General features: G+C 43.3%; 2 protein-coding genes across 2 annotated transcripts; both read left to right on the top strand.

Annotated features, from left to right (window-relative positions):
* The first annotated feature begins 1310 nt into the window (after positions 1-1310).
* Positions 1311-2405, top strand: LOC119646533 (39S ribosomal protein L4, mitochondrial). The gene is made up of 2 exons (XM_038046999.1): positions 1311-2068; positions 2125-2405. The coding sequence occupies exons 1-2, from the start codon at positions 1437-1439 to the stop codon at positions 2339-2341; spliced, it is 849 nt and encodes a 282-aa protein (XP_037902927.1). The 5' UTR covers positions 1311-1436; the 3' UTR covers positions 2342-2405.
* A 352-nt stretch (positions 2406-2757) lies between these two features.
* Positions 2758-18578, top strand: LOC119647189 (ATPase family protein 2 homolog). The gene is made up of 2 exons (XM_038048000.1): positions 2758-3215; positions 16503-18578. The coding sequence occupies exons 1-2, from the start codon at positions 2822-2824 to the stop codon at positions 18566-18568; spliced, it is 2460 nt and encodes an 819-aa protein (XP_037903928.1). The 5' UTR covers positions 2758-2821; the 3' UTR covers positions 18569-18578.
* Positions 18579-20443: the final 1865 nt, after the last annotated feature.

Genomic DNA, 20443 nt, shown 5'->3' with positions numbered 1-20443 from the left:
TTTGGATGTTTCAGCCGGTGGTGAAGTCATGACCGTCATACGAACTAGCCTTTTTACTGCCGAATTCGTCGCAGCGCTCGGGATGAAATTAAACGCCATGTTTGTTCGAAAGATTTTCAACATTATTGACACGACGAATATCCTTCCTGGAGACTGTAGTATTATTTTCACGAGGAAAAACCGAGGATAAGTTGCCGATCATTTTTGACATGTGAGATAATGATCGCAATGGAGTAATAGACAAAGAAGAACTGAGCGAAATGATGCAATCCTTGGTGGAGAAGCTATGTAAAGCGAAAGATTTGAAGCACGTACAATATTTAAGCAAGATGCGATTCAAGGACGTTACTATTAGCTCTGGTCAGGGAAGATTTTAAAATTGATGCCTTGAAGTTAGTTAGAAACTTTCTAATGAGGTTTGAATCCAAATTCCATAAATGAACGAACATAAATGAACTAACGTGGACATCCAATAAGTTGCAAACAACACTTTAATTAGAAAACCACACCGACAAGCTCTATTTATTTCATCAATTTAGTCTTTTATATGGAGCGGTTTTTTCACACTTACGGTTAAAAAATATTCTTCTCAAATGTAATTGTTATCTGTTCATAAAGGAACATATTACGCGTGCAATTCAATGAAGCAAGTCTCGCCCGATCGTCACTCAAAGTTGGTTTCCCCCATTTCAAAAAAAAGTCAGCCAAACCTCTCAATATTATGGATCACTGTATTAGTAACTGGATTTTACTTACATTTACCAAGAAAACTTGCGTTGATGGACCCTGAGTAAACTGAAAAACTCTTATTTATAAACAAGTTATTTCGTATTTTGAATTATCGCATCACTTTTCACGTCACGTTCTTAAACGAGTAAATTCGAATTTCAAGACCGTTTTCACTCGGCCTACGACAAAATGTAAACTAAATCATCTTATTCTCTAAAATCGGAACCCATTTCCGCTCATACGTGTTTCTAACATTGTTTCAAGATGCTGAGTTCTTCCAGTCTCTTCATTTTGATGGGATTTCCTTCAATTATGCGATGCATATTAACGCATAACGTGTAAATGTGTTACATATCTGTGGGAAAGTACTTTCATCCAGTAAAACCTGGGTTAATGCCTGTTCGAGTCTATGGGCGGTCTACCTAGCCACACGTGAGTGTTTTATGCCCTGGCGCCAGGTAAACCCGGGACCCTGCTGGTATTCGGTAAATCCCCGATTCTACGCAGATGATTCACGTCTCGTCCTCAAAGCAAAGAATGAAGTGAAAAACTCCTATCGGGTCGGGGTGATTTGGCAATGCCGTCACTGCAGATATTGACAGCGCTTCCGAGAACTAACCCATAACCTCGGCACATTTCCGATAGCTGCGATTAACTTTGGCTTGTTTGTGGTGATTTTCGCGTAGGAAACTCCGTTAATTGTGATAATGCTGGTGGCGGCAGTGCGGAATTCCCTCCGGAATTTGCGAATTTCTGCGAAACGTGATGTGCACACCACAATCAAAGCAGACACAGCTGGTGGTTCCGCCGCGATAATTTCAAAACTTCCCGACGACCCAAATGGATTATTCCGAGAACCGCGTCAAGTTTGGGTTGAGAATTTGGACACCGTTGAGGAAAACAAGCTGGGAATTATCGAGCTTCACCCGGATGTGTTTGCAGCCCAGCCGAGGATTGATATTATCCAGGAGAATGTGGAGTGGCAGCGGAAGTATCGTTACGTGAGCTTTGCCCATACAAAGACCCGGGCGGAGGTTCGAGGTGGCGGACGGAAGCCGTGGCCCCAAAAGGGGTTGGGTCGGGCGCGACATGGCTCGATCCGGTCGCCGTTGTTCCGTGGAGGCGGTGTAGCGCATGGACCGCGGAGTCCTACTACGCATTTTTACATGCTCCCCTTCTTTACCCGCGTCCACGGCCTCACATCCACTTTGTCAGTCAAATTAGCGCAGGACGATCTTCACATCGTGAACGACTTGGCGATTCCAAGCAGTGACCCGAAGTACCTACAGGAGCTGATCGAGAAGCGGAACTGGGGTCCGTCAGTTCTCATTGTGGACGAGTAAGTTCCAATTTGCGACAATATTTTAGCTGTTTTCATTGTCTTTCTGTTTCCAGGGATGACTTGTGTCCGGAGAACATCAGTGCCGCCTCCAGCGGGATTGCTTATGTAAATCTGATGCCAGTCTATGGATTGAATGTGTATTCAATGCTCAAGCACAACACATTGGTTCTGACCATGAGCGCGGTGGAGAAAATCACAGAAAGGCTCCTCTTCCAGCTGAGGAGAAGTGACGGCTTCAAGAAGATGGAGAAGTTTAAATTAGATCAATAAGTGCTGGTCGTTTTGTTACTGTTTGAGAAGAGTTGTTTTATGTAAATTAAATGCTAGGAAAGAATCAGAATTAGTCTTATTTCCGATATCGATTTGAACTCTAACGAAGTGGTGGAATGTTGGTTGGCCCTTCTCGCTCGGTATAGTCAGCTTTGTTCTCCAATGCGTCTACGGTCAATGGATTGAAACTGCTCTGTAGGTCCCAAGGTTCCCTTTCAGACGTGATAACTTCTATCAATCCAAGTCGTCGTCCCTTCACCAGTTAATATCACCCTTAAGCATGGAATACCTCCCCAGAAGTGAGGTTAATCCAGAACTCGGTCACTCTCGTTGCGATATAAACAAAACTTCGGTCGGTTTCGTTCACGAAATGGCACTTCTGCCATCTGCCCACAAAACCCTCCAATCATCTCTTGTCAAAACAAAGTGCTACCCGCAATCAATGGGAAAATCGAAATAACTCAATCAAATCAATCCAAAATGCCTCCAAAATCATCATCAAAGAAAACACAAGTTTTGTGGTTTTTCTGTGAAAAGTGCAAAGTGACAGTTACGGGTCGTGATAAAGATAATCACGCGCAAGTGTGTCCTATTGCGAGCGACAATTTGTTCAAGGAGTCGTACGTGAGGAATGAAGTGCTTTTTACGACAACGGTCCAGGCGAAGAGCCCAGTGGAGCAGCTAAAGGATACACCGCAGCGGCTGCAAAATCAATTGATTTTCATTAGTGAGGGCGTGATTAGGTTATGCCACTTTGTTATTGGCGACCATGTTGTCATCAGTTCAAATGAAAACTCCGAGATGGCGCCGATAACGCGGTTGGTGTGGCCTGTGCCGGAGAAATTGCTAGATACGGTTTTCGTCACGGCTGAAGGTAGGTGAATTTGCTGAGGGCGAACTTGGATATGAGCCAAGTCAATACCCAGAATGTTAATGAGTTGGTTAGGGTTGCTTTGAGTATTTGAAATCAGAAAAATATCGGTACTTTGTTTTTGTGAGCAAACCAAAATATGCTCATATACCTAGTTTAAAGTAAATTTATATATTACACATCTGCCCAGCGAAGTGAATTAGCTTAACATCATTTTCGCTGAAATGTCTAGAGAGACTGGTTGAAGGTCACATTTGTGAGAAAGCGCTAAGGCCGGATCCCCTAAATGAAAACCAACATGCTTCTCAACGTGGCAAGTCCTGTGAGTCGGCTCTTCATTCTTTGGTTTCGAAGATACAGTGCGCGCAATTTCTATATACGCACTTCATATATTGCTCCTTCTGACTATATAGAAGCCTTGAGAAATATAAAGTTTATATGATAGTAAATGTATCTTTATTTAAGTTTAGAATAACAAAAAAAAATTTAAAAATTTATACGCACTTGCACTTTTAAGCTTATTGAGATAAATAAACGCATATTGACTGGTTACTAATATTTTTTTTGCCCCCATTGGACCTTATGACTTCGAAAATGTGATTTGGTGTTGAGGCTATTATATTTTTAAAGTGTTTTCTACGATTTGGTACCAGCATTCTAAAATTCTTTTCTTTAACTCAAGTATGGAGCTAAATTGGCGTTCATTCTCATAGACTTTCCTTGCAATTATCCCCCATATATTCTCTATAGGGTTAAGATTATGACTTCGATGTGACCACTGCAAAATTTTTATTTATTTGTCATTTAAAAATGATTTCATGTATGCAGAAGCGTGTACTGCATCGTTGTCATATTGGAAATTCCAGTCAATGTTATTATTCTCACCTAAATGCGGCATCTCAAAATGGCTTCCAGAAGTTCAGTATAAATTATTGAGTTCTTTTTGGTTGGTACGATTCCTTGTCGGAGGTTACCGGGAAAAGAAAATTCCCCCAAAACCATAGTACTGCCGCCTCCAAAGTTGCGACGCATTCGAGGAGCTTCATTTTTTTTAGATCGTGCCAAAATGCGCTAAATTCAGCTGGCCCGTAAAGGTTGAAGTTTTTCCCATCCGAAAAAAATACTGCCTTCCATTCTCCCTCCCATTTTATCCACGATTTAGCAAATTTGAGACGAGCTTTATTATGTGTCGGTGTTAAATGAGGTCCTTTAGCAAGCTTTTTATATGTAATGTTCTTATCAGTATGGAAAATCTGTTGCACTCGTCTCTTTTTAATAGGAAGAAGTAATTTCAACATGATCTGTAACGAACCAAAGTTTCTTTCTAATAGCTTCCTCCTTAATCAAGGCGGCGATTTCTCTTTTCCCTATTTTTTTATTTCCACACGGATGCTTGTTTGTACCGTATTTTCCCTTTAATCTAAAGAAATTCCGCAAAACTCCGTCGGATCTACCAATTTCCCTCAACATCGCTCTCATTATGCAGCCCGAATCTTCCATTCTGGCAAGTTGATCTTTTTCTTCTTCGGTTAACACTTTTCAACGAGGCATTGCTATAATCTAAGTTAAAAAACTGTAGTTGAGCACTGTTTTACGTAGAACACTAGAAAATTTCACGTCACACCTTTTAATTACAAAAAAAACTTCTCAAAAGTAATTTTATAGACGTTTTAGCTACCTGCGTATATAGAAATTGCGCTCACTGTAGAGCACGCAATTCTGAAAGGCGAGTACGCGATGGTTGCATTTGTGGACATTGAAGAAGCGTTTGACTGTGCGCCCTTCCAAAAGCTCTGTGATGCCGCCAGAGAGCATGGTGTTGATGGAACTTTAAACAAGTGGGTCTACGCTATGCTAACGCAGAGATTGCTGTGTGCTGAAGTGGGTGTCGATCGCTACCTAAAAATGGAAGCGACGAAAGGCTGCCTTCAAGGAGGGGTGCACAGAGCATTGGAACAGTTATTGGGAGAACTGATTTCAGTTTTTGCAATGCCTTCTGATTCTCGGATCCCCATACATCTGTTTGGCAGAAAATATAAAGTTATCTTGAAACGGAGAGAAAACTTTGACGAACAAGAAAAATGCGTGTCTGACGTCTTCTACGCCGATGTCTCTGGAGCCGGAGTTTAGCTCTCGAACAAAAACGAGAAATAGGCTTTTTCCTTAGGACAATATACAATAGTCTTTCAGGGTCAAGTGTATCCAATCCTAATGGCGGTAACCTGGATGATTGACGAACGGTTGAAGGGAATGCGCATCGCAATCTGTAGCGATTGCCAAGCTGCATTGAGGGTGTTGAGCAGTCCTTTGATCATTTCAAAAATCGCTCAGGAATGTAGAAATCGATTGAACTCTGTTTCTAGATACAATACGGTGAAATACGTGACCGGAACCAGCAATTGGGGTGTCAGTCATCATCATTATCTTTTTCTACCATAGATATTACCCGTATAGACTTTCCCGGCTGGATCATTCTCATCGATACAGATTAAGCGACCCGTCCACCGGGTTGCTCGGGTTTTATCCGGATTATCATGGTGCCGCTCATAGTTGGGTTGACTTGAAGAGGATGGTGCCTCGCATTTACTTCTGCATCGCAAATCACTTTTTCCAGGGCAAGGTTAAAGAGGACGCATGATAGGGCATCCCCTTTGTTTTAGATCGTTGTTGGTGTTGAAAGGTCTCGAGAGTGATCCTGCTGCTTTTATCTGGTCTCGCACATTGGTCCGGGTCAGCCTAGTCAGTCTTATTGATTTCGTCAGGATACCGAATTCTGTCATGGCCGTGTACAGTTACATTTACCCTGGCTATATTGTCATAGCCGGCTTTAAAATCGATGAAAAGATGGTCCGACTGATGGCCATATTCCAAAAGTTTTTCCAACGCTTGCCGCAGAGAGAAAATCTGCTATGTTGCTGATTTGTCTGGAGTGAAGCCTCTTCAAAATATGCCCATTCTGTCGGAAATCAGATTACCCTCTTTGCTCCCTGTACTTTTCGATTTCACAGACCTGTTTATTCCCTCAGGTTTGCTTTTTCCGTCTGCGAAGTCGCTTCTCCGCTGGACGGAGTTCGTGCGGGGTCTCTGTGCGTGTCCGAGTTGTTTAAGAATGCAACATTGCTCAGTATGTAGCATTCTTCCGTTCCGTTGCTACCTTACATTCATTGTCGAACCAGCCGTTCCTACTTTTCTTGCGGCTGGGACCAAGTATGTTTGTGGCCGTAATAATGATAACGCTCTTAGGTGGTTGTAAAGGTAATTTGTTGATGCTTCATCTCCAGGACATCTCCCTTCTAGGTGTCATGGAGGGCTAAGTTGTGAATGGCTTCAGTATTTCACTCTCACCTAATTGTCAGAGGGGATTTTGTAGGTGGTGTTGAAATTCGAGCCCGGAGTACTATACCAACGAGACATCGATCCTAGTTTATATTGCCCCCCCTATATGTTCTGACATTCATCAAGGCTGAGAGGGGGCGGCGTTCAATTAGCACGTGGTCCCGTCTGGAGAGACCCACATATGCTTGCGCTGTCGGCGCAAACTAGGTAATTCCAACAACCATTTCGTACGATACTGCTAACTGAATAATCCGCAGTCCGTTGTCCCTATGTAAGCTATGGGAGCCGATGTATCGCCTGAATACGGGTTCCCTACTTGACTTTTGACATCTCCAAGTATGATGTCGATATCATACTTGGGATAGGCTTCGAGGGTCCGTTCAACTGCATTGTAGAAGGTATTCTTCTCCGACTCTGCAGTCTCCTCTGTAGGGGCGTGAACGTTTATGACGCTTATATTTCTAAATTTGCCTTGCAAAGGCAGTGTGCATAGCCTTTCGCTTATATTTTCAAAGCCGATAACAGCAGGTTTCATTTTTTAACAAACTGAGAAACCTACTCCGAGCACATGGTTTACAGAATGGCCGCTATAATATATTATGTAGTGCCTCTTCTACATGAAACCAGTCCCTGTCCAATGCATCTCTTGCAACGCTGCTTTATATTGGGACATGGTATCGGCTAGCTGCTCAGCAGCATTTGATCTGTACAGGGAGCACGTTCCATGAGAAAATGTGGAGGACTAGTTGGTACAATTTGTTTCGTTTTTAGGAGCGGGAGGCTCGCCCTCATCCTTCTCTTTCTGCAGTATTTATTTAAGAAAGAGCTCCCACGGATCTCCACGTGGAGGTGGAGATAGGGTTTGGTAGTAGAGCTGTTGGTGTTGGTTAACAGGCGTTTTCCAGGTTTTATGCTCCATCGTGGATACCCCTCTACGTTTCGTCGTGGGTCTACACTACCCTTTGATCGCCGGAGTGTCAGTAGCATTGGTTAGTATTGTTTTCAAAAACTGGGAACAAGCCTCCCATAATGACAGGTGACTGAGCCTTAATGCTGCTAAACATCCCAAACTTTTCCTGCTAAAGCCAAACAAACATACTGCAAAGTTTATCCTGTTGAAAAGCAGGAAAACTTGTGGAAGTATTGAGGGCATTCTGATAGGCCATAATTCACTAGCTGGGCATATGTTCAGAATAGGAATTGTAGAAGATGATACGTGTTCTCCCTGTAATAAGAAGGCGAAATCCACGGAACATTTTTTTGTGAGTGCCCTCCCTATGGATGCATCAGACATCAGATTTTTGATGCTGATGTGCTACAACGTCAAAAACCAAAGAACCAACATCGAATCGCGGTGATCAAACGAAAACAATAAAGATAGGAGACTACAACTTTGAGACCGTTGAAAATTTCTCCTATCTAGGGTCGAAAATCACAATCTATAGCAGCGATGACGATGAAATCCATGCACGGTTGTTGGTTGCCAACAGAGCCTATTTCAGCTTAGAAAAACTGTTTCGCTCGAAACGTCTCACAATAGGTTCAAAGCTCTTACTGTACAAGACTATGATCTTGGCAGACCTTATGTATTCTTCGGGCGGGACACTTAATCCGTATGGATGAAGATAATCCCACCCGGAAAGTCTATAAGAGCAATATATATTGTATGAAAAGAAGACGAGGCAGGCTCTGCCTGAGATGGAGCTATGGCATAGGTCAAGACGCCAGACATCATCTCTTTCATTGATTTGTGAGCTACCCCAAAGCGTAGGCCTTGCATTGGCGTCGCAGCCTATTAACAGGATGGCCTTCTTTGCTGCTATGGTGGTCGTCTAATGTGGCAGTTCTTTTGTTGGAGCTGATCGGTCGTGTGCCATGTAAGCCGAGGAAATATACACGCTTTCTACCCTTGTCTAGTTTGACCACGACTAGGTCGCTGGAACTAAGGTCCGGACAGTTTCGTCACTTTCTCACAGAGTCTGCAGACAGTCTCTGGAGATATTCTTAGCTTCCCTAGCTTGCAATAACCAATGCACTTCACTACTTCATTCATAACGTTTTTCTTGGTGAGGTTTAAGTACTCCTGCGAGCTCTGGGACTCGTATACCTCATGAGCACTCTGGAATGTTCCATTTCTGATAAGCTCGCCTAGTATATTTTCGTCAGCAGCCCTTCTGCATTCGGTAGTGTCGTAGCCATGAACCCATTTCCGATTCCACAAACGGGTTCTGGCTCGTATAGCGGCGTTCTTGCTCTTTCGCTGCCCAGCTCGTCCGTTGTCTCATTGTCCTCGTCGAATCAAGAGTATCCAAGCTACCGTGTGCCATCCGAACGTATTCAGTTTCTAGTTGAATCTAAGTGCCTATAGTTTCTTTGGCAGTTGAAGGAGGAGTGCTTATCCATTCGTTCAAAGTACATTTTTTTTGGACCAATGACCCCGACGCCCGCTACCCCTGATGTGAGCGATCCACTAAGTAATCAGTTGCTGGTTTTAGCCGTATGTCACTACCACGCCCTCCAAGTTTGCCCTGCTACTGCAACGTCTCCCAAATTTCTTGATGAAATGAAACTTCAAACGACCTCTAGGGTAGCCCTTTGGTATGACCTCATTGCCTTATTGAAACGTATGCTATTCTTTGAAGTTTATGTAACGTCCCATAGTTAATCATTGGCCTTAGTATTGTAGTTTATAACCACCGTAGTATTTTAGGGATGCATCGCCATATTTTTCTGCTATAGACCTGTAAGTCATCAAAGCTTTTGTAGTTTTCCGACTTATGTTTCCAACATGTATCTTCCGGAGTAGTTTTTGGCTTAGAGTAATTCCTAAATATTTGACCTCAGTTTTTCGTTTAATGTCTATGCTTTGTAATCCAGGTAATCAAGTTAGCGCTTCCTAGTGAATGGTGTTATGGTGGCCTTGGCTGGATTGATTCGCAGCCTCGCCCCCCTGATACCAGAAATTCTTAACCCAATTTGTATTCTATCAAATAGGGTATTCTATATTAACTCCTACAGATTAATACAAAGTCGTCAGCGTAACCCTGGATATGTATTCCAGTATTTGTTAGTTCTCCTAGGAATTCATCAACTATCATACTCTACATTAGCGATGAAAGAACCTTATTCTGTGGACAATCTTGAGAAGTGTTAATGACAATAGAATTTGTACCTGTAAGTACTTCTATTTGCCTACTCTCTAGCATCCTGCCCATCCAGAAGACCAGGGTATTTCCCACGGCCTTGCGGATTAGAGCATCTCGTAATCCTGTATGTGATGCGTTGTCGAACGCTACTTCGGCATTCAAAAATGTACACAGTACTATTCCTTTAGTTTTCATAGTCCTTGGTCTCCCGAAGTTATCACCTCTATTCTTTTCGGTGAAGAAACCAGAAGCGTATAACTTGCGTAGTCCACTGCGTTCTCGCGTCTGCTTCGGGGTTTACTTGGAGGTCGTTTCCCTTTCAGCTTGCCTTTGAATGTGGGCCTGTGAATTCTTCTGTCCCTCATGTACTTTACTTGGGGTTCTCGCTGGAGCTTTCGAATCTTAACATGGATGCCAGCCAATTTCAAGGATTTGATTAAAATTCTACAACTTGCTCATTGCTCAAGTTCTCCTTACCTTGTTATATCGTATTCCCCATTAGGAGGTGGAGACCTTTGTTTATATCCATGAGCAAATCTCTCTTGGAATTCAGCTTGTGTGCATCATTCTCTATCGGCAGAAGGCGAACTCTTCGTCCATCAAGTAGAACATCCATTAGAATAGCGTTGTGATCTCTATTGTAAGGGAGACTCTGCAGTCTCCGTTGAAGATTCCTCTGGAATAGTTTGTGGCGCTCAGCCTTGGAGTATGACTAGCGTTCAAATTGCTGGCTAGAATATGGTAATTATGCAGCCGAATCGGTTCAAGTATCGTAAAAAAGGTTGATTGCTTCTCACTGAATAGACTGACAAAATTTATAAATTCTCTTCTCGATACAATGGGAACAGGATACCTCTAAGCACTCAAAGGTTTCAAATTTAGGCCTATTGATTTGTCTGTAGTGGTACTGGCATCCGACAAGAACCTCAGTACCAATTCACCCGTTACAATTTTGTTTATTGTTTCTCACGAATTCAAAATATTTAAATGTTCCAGAATGTTTTAATCGAAATGAGTTTCTGAAATTAAAACAATGTCAAGTTGTTGCTGGATCATGGAAAACCAGCAAAGCAACTAATGCATACAGGCCACCATCGTACCATTGGCGCTTGAAATGGCGACCAATCGTCGATCATACATCCATTATGAACTCCTGGGTAGCAGCAAGTGGCACTAATGGTTGTAGATCATACGATTATGTGTTTAATCATCGAAAGAGATTTGAAGTTTGGAACATAATAATCATCATCGCCTTCATCGGGAAACCCAAAATATCCCGAGATATAGGGAATGTTCCCGGCAATAATGTCTTTGTCGAATTACTCGAATCTGTTCCATCAATCCGTCTTAACCTTATTGTAAAAAATCCTTTTAAGTATGAGAAACAATCCTCTAGCCAAATACATCAGGCTACCGTCATGGCAGATAATAAATTATCTCCTTTGAACTTGAGAAGCAGAGAATGGGATCCCATGTCGAATGTTACTTCAGTCCAACAGAAGATCGACATGTGGAAAGAGAAACCCATTCACGGAGGTCATACCAAAATTTTGCTGTTGTCAGGCATTGACATCGAAGCCTCCAACAAATGGTTGACAAATGGTGTACTTTTCTATGAGACCGAAGCATTCCTAACTTCAATTCAGGATGCTTCGCTCCCAACAAAAAATTATAAACGGTACATTCTTCACGACTCCTCAATCACCAACTCCAGTTGTAGGTTATGCAACTGTGAAGAGGAGACCATCCAGCACATAACATCTGCGTGCAGGATGTTGAGCGGTACCGAGTACACCAATCGTCATAACTCCGTCTGCAAGATTCTCCATCAAAACCTTGCGTTGAAGTATAATTTAATGGCAACCTACCATCCTTACTATAAGTATACTCCGGAGAGAATCTTGGAAAATGATCGGGTCAAACTACTGTGGGATCACACTATTGTCACCGACCACAGTGTTAATCATAACAGACTCGATCTAGTTCTGCTTCTGAAGGAAGAACGAGCGTGCTATATAATCGACGTAGCCGTACCGTTGGATCGGAACACTGTTGAAAAACAGCACGAAAAAATCCGGAACTACGGCCCCTTGGCAGACGATGTGAAGCAGACCTGGAGACTACAAAAGATCGAAGTAGTCCCAGTAGTAATTTCAGCGACGGGATTAGTCCCGCAGAACTTACATAAAGCGCTGAAAAGGCTCGACCTTAGGGCTGGACTATACATGGAGATGCAAAAAGCGGTTATCCTTGCAACCTGTGCTATAGTCCGAAGAGTCCTGTTCGGTAACAATCTGACCTAATGGGTTTCAGTCTTGATCCGCACTGTCTTCGATATAAGATCCATGTCTCTGTAGTGTAGAACCTCCGCGTCATTGGCTGAAGTGTTTGCGACAATCGGGATGTATGATAGTAATACATTTTCGCATGGTCGCACACACTTTGCGTTAAAACGCATCATCGCTGTGATGCGGGCCTTTGGATGTTGCCTTCAGTCCATCGGTAGGTTGGTCGCCCCTCGGTCCGGTTGAGCGGGAAGAGGGTCCGTGGGCTTTTTTAACTATATATATATACGGTTGCCATTTACCTCTTGATGGAGTATAGCTCATCAACCACATCTACGCGTCATCGTTCGCGATTACCTTAAATACGGTTCAGCTTCCCCTCGATTTCTTGTGATACCTGCATTCCTCTACTCAGCGCCAAGTGTTTTTGGAACGATCCATCGGTCGACTAATTTGGGAGAGTGGATTTCATTGCATGGCATAGCCAGCAATGCGATTGTCGCCCCTCCTTACTGTGTGTTTCTTGTTTGTAATAGTATCAGGTCAGCGTAGCTCGCTGATACGCTGATATGATGCAGCCAGGTGTTGACAAAGGCTTGGAGATTTTGAGTAACAGTTGGAATCACTTTCCATTTGCTACTCTCAAAACACGGAAAGAATACTTACACAGAACAGTCTAAACTTGATCTTGACTCTGAGATAACTGCATTTCCACGTTTGGCCAAGGTCCATGACGCGGTGAGAGAGCAAAAAGAAGTTTTCATCGTATTCGAAGCGCTGGAGGAAAGATGTCATCGTCCATTGAACTCTTCCACGTTCCTCGGACAAGGCCGCACGAAGAACGTCACCGATAACAAGAAGAAATAATATCGGTGACAAGATGCAAGCCTGTCACTCTTTGCCTTAGACCTCAAAATCCTTAGAGATTTTACCTTGGTGCAGCACGTGACATTTTGCGCCATGCCATGCTCTGATAATAGCTGTTAGTTTTTCCAGAATGCCCCTCCTGTGTAAAACATGCCTGATACTCTCCCTGTTCACGCTGTCGAAAGCTTTCTCGAAATTAATAAATAGACTCCGGGCGACCGTCTAAAATGATTCATAGGGTGTTGATGTGGTCAATGCGGGAGGATCCGGAGCGGAAACCAGCCTTCTCTCTGTCGATCAAGTTTTCGAGATGTTGTGTTCCAGGATACTTTTCTTTGGAATCTTAACTGTCATTCCTTTCTTCCACTCTCTGGCAAAGGTCTCAACACCTACAATCCCCTCTGACAATCAGGTGAGAGTGAATTCTGAAGCCGTTCACAACGCAGCCCTCCATAATACCTATAAGGGGGAAATGGATGCCGCAATAGCCGCAGGTAACATATGTTCTGGAGATGAAGCATCAACAAGTGATCTTCACAACCACCTCAAGAGCGTTATCATTGATACGGCTACAAACATACTTGGTCCCAGCCGCAAAGAAAAGTCGGAACGGTTGGTTCGTCGATGAATGTTAGCTAGCAACGGAATGGGAAAATGCTGCATACCGAGTAATGTTGCATTCTCAAAAAACGCAGGCACGCGCAGAGTCGAAAAGTACAGGGAGTCACCGCACCAGGTGCGGAAGTTTTACCAACAAACATCTCGATGCTCATCCTGCCGAGACAAAGGGAAATCTGATTTCCGACAGAATGGGCATATTGGAGCGATGGATTGAGAATTTTGATGAACTGTTCAACAACCAAAATATCGACGAGTTGGAGGTCCCGCCAACTGAAAACGACGAACAAATGCTGCTACCACCTAGCATAGAAGAAAAAGTTCGGTCAATCCACCGGTTTAAAAACCATAAGTCTAACCAGGAACCGATGGAATTGGTTAAATATGGAAGCGACCAACTACACCAAGCGATTCATCAACTGATGCCCAAAGTGTGGGACAGTCAACCAATGGCGGACGGCTGGCACCGGGGCATTATCATAAAAAGAGGGGTGTCACGCAGTGCAGCAATTATATTGATATCACGTTGCTGAGTACCATCTATAAGATATTCTCCGCTATCTTGCTAGGCTGGATAAGTCCAAACGCCGAGAACATCATTGGCCCACACCAAAGAGGCTTCACTCCAGGCAAATCAGCCACAGATCAGATTTTCTCTGCGCGGCAAGCGATGGAAAAACTGTTGGCATATGGACACCAGTTGCACCATCTTTTAATCGACTTTAAAGCCGCCTATGACAGCATAGTTAAGGTAAAACTGTACACGGCCATGAGAGAATTCGGTATCCCGACGAATTTGATAAGACTGACTAGGCTGACCCTGACCAATGTGCGGGGCCAGATAAAATCTGTAGGATCACTCTCGAGATTATGCAACATCACCAAGGGGATGCCCTATTACGCGTCTTTTTTAACCTGGCAATGGAAAAAGTGATTCATGATGCAGATGGAAATGTGAGTCTACAGATCGTGCAGGTGGCGCAAAATCTTGGGCTGCAAATTAATGAAGGCAAGACGAAGGACATGGTGGCAACGTCAGCGCCAAAACCAAAAGAACGAACAGCATCGAATCGCACTGGTCAAACGAAAACAATGAAGATAGGAGACTACAGCTTTGAGACCGTTAAAATTTCTCCTATCTAGGGTCGAAAATCACAACCGATAACTGCTATGACGATGAAATCCGCGAACGGTTGTTGTTTGCCAACAGAGCCTATTTCAGCTTACAAAAACTGTCTTGCTGGAAACGTTTCAGCATAGGGTCATAGCTCTTACTTTACAAGGCTATGATCTAACCAGTCCTCATGTATTCCTCGGAGACCTGGATTCTTACCAAAAAAAAAAAAATGCGAACTTTTGGCTTCGTTCGCCCCTACATTAGGATGGAGATTTCGTAGCCTACATAACGATGAAATCTATGAGCGATACCACCACCCGGTCCGGTTATGGATAAAATCCGGCTCAACAGGCTGCGGTGGGCGGGTCATTTAATCCGTATGGATGAGGATGATTCAGCCAGGAAAATCCATAGGGGCAACATCTATGGTGGAAAAAGAAGACGAGGCAGACCCTGCTTTTAGAGATATTGAATTGATGGACTTCGGCGCAAAACCGGGGTGTGAGTGGGGTTGGGGAGTTCCTTATTAAGGCAGGTCTAGACGGGATACCGGTTGTTGCGCCGTTGATGATGATGATGAAAGTTATTGCGTTCTGGGGTATCTTCCGTTTCTCTGATCAGCACAATAGCGAATTCCCTTTTCCCACGGCGCACACTACTACGTTGAACTTCTCTGGTTTCGCTCGGTATCAGACTTTGAGTGTGTCACGCCTGTCATTACTCGCAGCGGTCAATAGAGCCTTCAACCCCTTTCGTTCATCGATTCGCCAGATCTTATGAAGCTCTTTCGGGACGTGGTCGATGACCTGCGTAGCATCCGTATTTGTTATGGCTGCATAATGCTCAACGACATTGCCAGGTGAGTTACCTGGTATACCCGCTGTTCGAACTCCCACTGTCAAGCGACACATGGATCATACAAGCGGTAAATGTTGAACTTGGGGGTTCGCAGCTCCCCAAATCTGCGTGATCATCAGATGGTGACCCATTTCGAGGCCGATATCAGCCTTTCTCTTGTTCCGCATATCATACGTTGCCGGTCAATTTAAACATAACTGACCTTATGGCAGGCTCTGTGCTCGATCAATGACGAGGCGGTTGAAGGTGCAGAGATCTACAAACCTCTCACGATTATCGCTACGGTCGCCAAGACCGTGCTTCGTCATCACATTTCCGAGCAAGGTCTTCCGAGCCCACCTTGGGATTCAGGTCGCTCATCGCGGTCAAAATATCATCTTTAGGAAACCTTTCCTGAACTACATATAATTACTCGTATAAAGCATCGTTCTTCACTATATTGGAAGTCTCCGTTGGTGTATAGCACTGCACAATTATCATGCTCGTTAGCCTAGACCGAAATCTTGCTGTCAGAAGTTTTGTCAGCAGCCGGCTGCCAGGTCAAGGGAGCGCGGCTTGCGGTAGTCGTCAGAAACAACCAGAAACCAGATTCATTCGGCTTTCCAGAGTACAAAAGGACATTGTCGCAAGAGGGAATATAGAACTCTCCAGAGTCCCACCATTTTACTTCGCTTAGGTCTAGAATGCCCAGCTTATATCGTTGGATTTCATGCTCGAGTTGGAGAAAGCGAGCATTCTAAGCACTCTCGCTACCGTTGTCGAGGACCTTGCGCACATTCCAGAAACCAATCATAGTTCGTTTTCGATAGCCAAAGGTGTCCAGTGTAAGGTCAGTCCCTATCCGAGGCGTCCCTTTAATCGCCTCTTACGACAAGCAGGAAAGCCTTCGAGTGTATTCTTAACTCACAGGGATAGACATATGGTCAATATGTATTTGGCCCGGTTCTCCCCACCTATAATCTAACCACATTTTAAACTTTTTATTGTCATTTATTATTCCATTTCCATGTATCACAAATGAAGTAAATTTATTAGTAACCGTTTATGCATTTCCTGATTTCAGATCTTGAAACAAACTGGTCTCGCTTCAAAAATCAACAAATCAGGATCGAAAAACTTCCTTCGGATCCAATACCAGCTGATTCACTAATCATAGAATATGCAGATGATACCATAATGGATCAAAAGGCCAACGTTGATATATGCAGACTTCTTCAAAGTCAACTCCGCCACCAAGTCATAAGCAAAGGACTGCCCATAAAATTAAATTTTTACAATAAGACATTAACTTTCACAGTATCGGATATCCGGTTCTCAAGGATCTACCAAGAAGGACATCAAGCTGAGAGCACACTAGAACAGCAAATGAAGCGTTTAGAATTGCACGATAAAGGGGACGCAACGAAGGATGATAATAAAACCGAAGTCAATTTCTTTTTGATCACAAAGAAGACAAAAATTACGATATCAATGCCACAGGACGAGATAAAATCGGCCGACAGCTCCCATGAAAAGATAACCACGCAAGATATTGGCGGATTAGATGAGGTTATTGCGAAAATACGCGAGCCAATGAATATAGCTCTCGGGCTGCAGGAAGTCCCTGCGGGATTTAAAATAGGTCGGGGATTGCTTTTATTCGGTCATACAGGATGCGGAAAGACAATGATTTGCGAAGCGCTCGCAAATGAATTGGAAGGTGTGGAAGTGTTGAAAATTAATGCCAGCGAGATATTCAGTAGATATTTCGGCGAGACCGAGAGAAATCTTCAAAGGGAATTTGAGAAGGCTGGAGAGTATTTTCCGAGTCCATGCTTGATTATCATTGAGGACTTGAATAATCTTTGCCCCAAACATGAAACGAATGATGTGGTGAAGCGCGTTTCGGCCGCCTTTTTGAATATTCTCGATAATTTACATTTGAAACCTAAATTTGGGAAGACGTTTGTGTTGGCAACCAGTTCGAATCTAGATAATTTAAACCCTGCAGCTCGGAGATGTGGTCGAATTGACATTGAAGTGGAGGTGAACGTTCCCGACTCGAAAGGGCGACATGAGATTTTGAAGAAGTATTTACACAAAGTGGGTCATATACTGAGCGATAGGGATGTCCTGGATATTGCTTCGGTTACCCATGCATTTGTTGGTACTGATTTGGTAAACTTGGTTTCAAAAGCGGCAGTTTTAGCTCTTAATCAAAAGGAGAATGAGAAAGCATCGGCAGGTGGAGTTTTGCAAGATAATCGGATAACAGTCGAGCATGTAAACTCGGCTTTGCATTATGTGAAGCCAAGCGCAATGCGTGAAGTTTTAATTGAAAATCCCAACGTTCGATGGGACGATATCGGAGGTCAGAAGGATCTCAAACTCAAATTAAAACAGGCTATCGAATGGCCTTTGCTATACCCGGAGAAGCTACGAAAACTGGGCATTAGACCTCCTCGTGGTATATTGATGTTCGGTCCGCCCGGATGTTCGAAAACGATGATTGCTAAAGCTCTAGCTACGGACAGCAAAGTAAATTTTCTCTCGATAAAAGGACCTGAACTGTTCTCCATGTGGGTTGGCGAATCTGAACGTGCTGTTCGAGAATTATTCCGTAAAGCTAGGCAGGTGGCTCCATCGATTATATTTTTCGATGAAATCGATGCGATTGGCGGTGAACGGTCGTCAGATAGTGGCTCCTCAGTGAAGGAGCGCGTTCTTGCGCAAATTTTAACTGAATTGGATGGCGTTGATTCCTTGAATAATGTAACAATTGTAGCTGCTACCAATCGTCCTGACATGATTGATAAAGCATTAATGAGACCTGGGAGGATAGATAGAATTGTCTACGTTCCGTTGCCTGATAGCGATACGAGACGAGAGATTTTTGCTATTAAATTGAAAACGATGCCATTGGACGCAAGTGTAGATAAGGAAGAATTAGTGAGAAGAACCGAGGGATATTCAGGAGCTGAAATTCAAGCTGTTTGTCACGAAGCTGCATTGCATGCCCTTGAGGAAAACATTGACGCTGAGATGATTGTATGGGAAAATTTCGAACGTGCTCTAGCACTTGTGCAGCCCCGAACAGATTCGAAACTGTTGAAATTATATGACGACTATTTGAAACAAAGTTTGAGATGAAGTGTTAAGAGGGAGATTTTGGCAATAAAACTATAGAACTTATCTTTTTTACACAATTTTAAATTTATTTGATTTTTAACCTAGGATCATCCTTGAAAATATTCCTTTTTCTATAGGAAAACAATCCAAACACAAATTTGTAGATGTCCCTTTACAGCTTAAAATTTAGTCACGTTGCTGTGATTATTAACCGCCTTACGAAAGATACAGCCTGATCTCATCCAGGACCATACTTACATAGTTGGATTCTTATCAAATAAATTCCAAAGACTAAATACGAAATACAAATTTACTTCCATGCCAAATTGTACAAATTTGCCCACATACCTAAAATATTTGTCATTTGAAATTTGTTCTGAGGGATTCCCAGCTCATTCACCAACCTCTCATAGAAGATCTGCTCGTTTGCTCGTCTGCCCACTTGGTGCTTCCATCTTTCAACAATGCACGTTTCCGAGTGTAAATTTCCGTCTTGCTCAAATATTTGTGATTGCGGTCGGCGTCTTGTTGATAGCAACTCTTGAAATGTAAGTGACTTTGTGGCAAGGGGAGAAAATATGAAGAGCCTGATGGGATTCTGTCCTTTATTTTGATTCGAGCATTTTCCGGGTTGATTTTGTAGTGGGTGCGTTTAGTAAATATACTTAAATTAGGGACTTGTCGGTTAACATCGTTAATCAAGGAGATAACATCAATGTTTATGGTTATGATATTCCTACCCTTTATCCTGGTGCTGAGTGAAAATTTCAACTCAGTAGCTAGTGGTAGTTTTCACGGTCACATGAGTAGATTATGGTAGGAGGGTTTGCTTTAAAGGTGAAATTAAATTTTGGTGTGTTGTACGTTATTATTGGAAGCTATTGTACTGAGGAAGATGCTAAAGAATTATGCTTGCATGCAAGGTCAGAGGGAACCGCATTTTTCAAAAACTATCCGATTTACCAGGGGATCATCTATTCATCTTGTCACTTATCTGGCTATTTTTCCTAGTCAAATAATATGAGCCGCACATTTTTAAGGCTTTGTTTGTTTGTCTGTCTACCCTTCTGCCCGCCTTTTTTTGAGGAGGTGGAAATCTTCAAAAGACACTGGCCTGAACGCCAGTGTGTGGGATTTTTACCCACTAAAACCGCCTCCGACTCCCGCCACGCCTCGTGGAACCACCATAAGATATTATATTACGGGGCGGAGTTAGCTCACTTTAGTTTGGTCGCCTTTCGTCTTTTCGCGGCGTACGAAACCGGGCTTTTCCATTCTCCTCTACCTTTCGAAGTTTGCTCTGGATAGATGTGACCATGCAGTTGATCGCACGCCAGTCTTCCTGACATACTAGCATCCTTCGCACCAGATTTTCTGGTACCAGCACCTCTTCTAGAGTCTCATCTAGGTTCTTTCTTTCTTTCACAGTGGAAGAATACGTGCTCTTAGTCCTCTGGGACTCATGTTTGGACAATCGGGTGAGGTATTCAGTTTAAACCTCTGCAGACACTGGCGGTATCCTCCATGCTTGATAGGAAATTAGGTAAGGTTATAATCAATCTCGCAGTGCTGTCTTTCCAACCATTCCTTGATGGCAGGAATGAACATGCGTATCCCGAGCGTTCCTAACGCTCTTGCCATTTATTTAGAGATCCCCCTATCTCTGGAGAGATAGATTTCGCATTGCATATGTTCGTCACCTCATCTGCCAAGACGTCAATGGGCGTCATTCCCGAAAAGACGAATACAGCATCATCTGAGACGGTCCTGAATGCAGAGCACACCCTTAGGGCTCTTCTGTAGACTGCACTCAGTTTGTTAGCGTCAAATGTGACCTGCAATTCCTTTCCCCAAACTCGAGCTTCATAGAGGAGGAACGAACTTACCACCCTAGCT

Source organism: Hermetia illucens, chromosome 1 (genome assembly GCF_905115235.1).
Source record: "Hermetia illucens chromosome 1, iHerIll2.2.curated.20191125, whole genome shotgun sequence".
NCBI classification, from domain to species: domain Eukaryota; kingdom Metazoa; phylum Arthropoda; class Insecta; order Diptera; family Stratiomyidae; genus Hermetia; species Hermetia illucens.
This window is presented reverse-complemented; position numbering and strand designations above follow the sequence as displayed.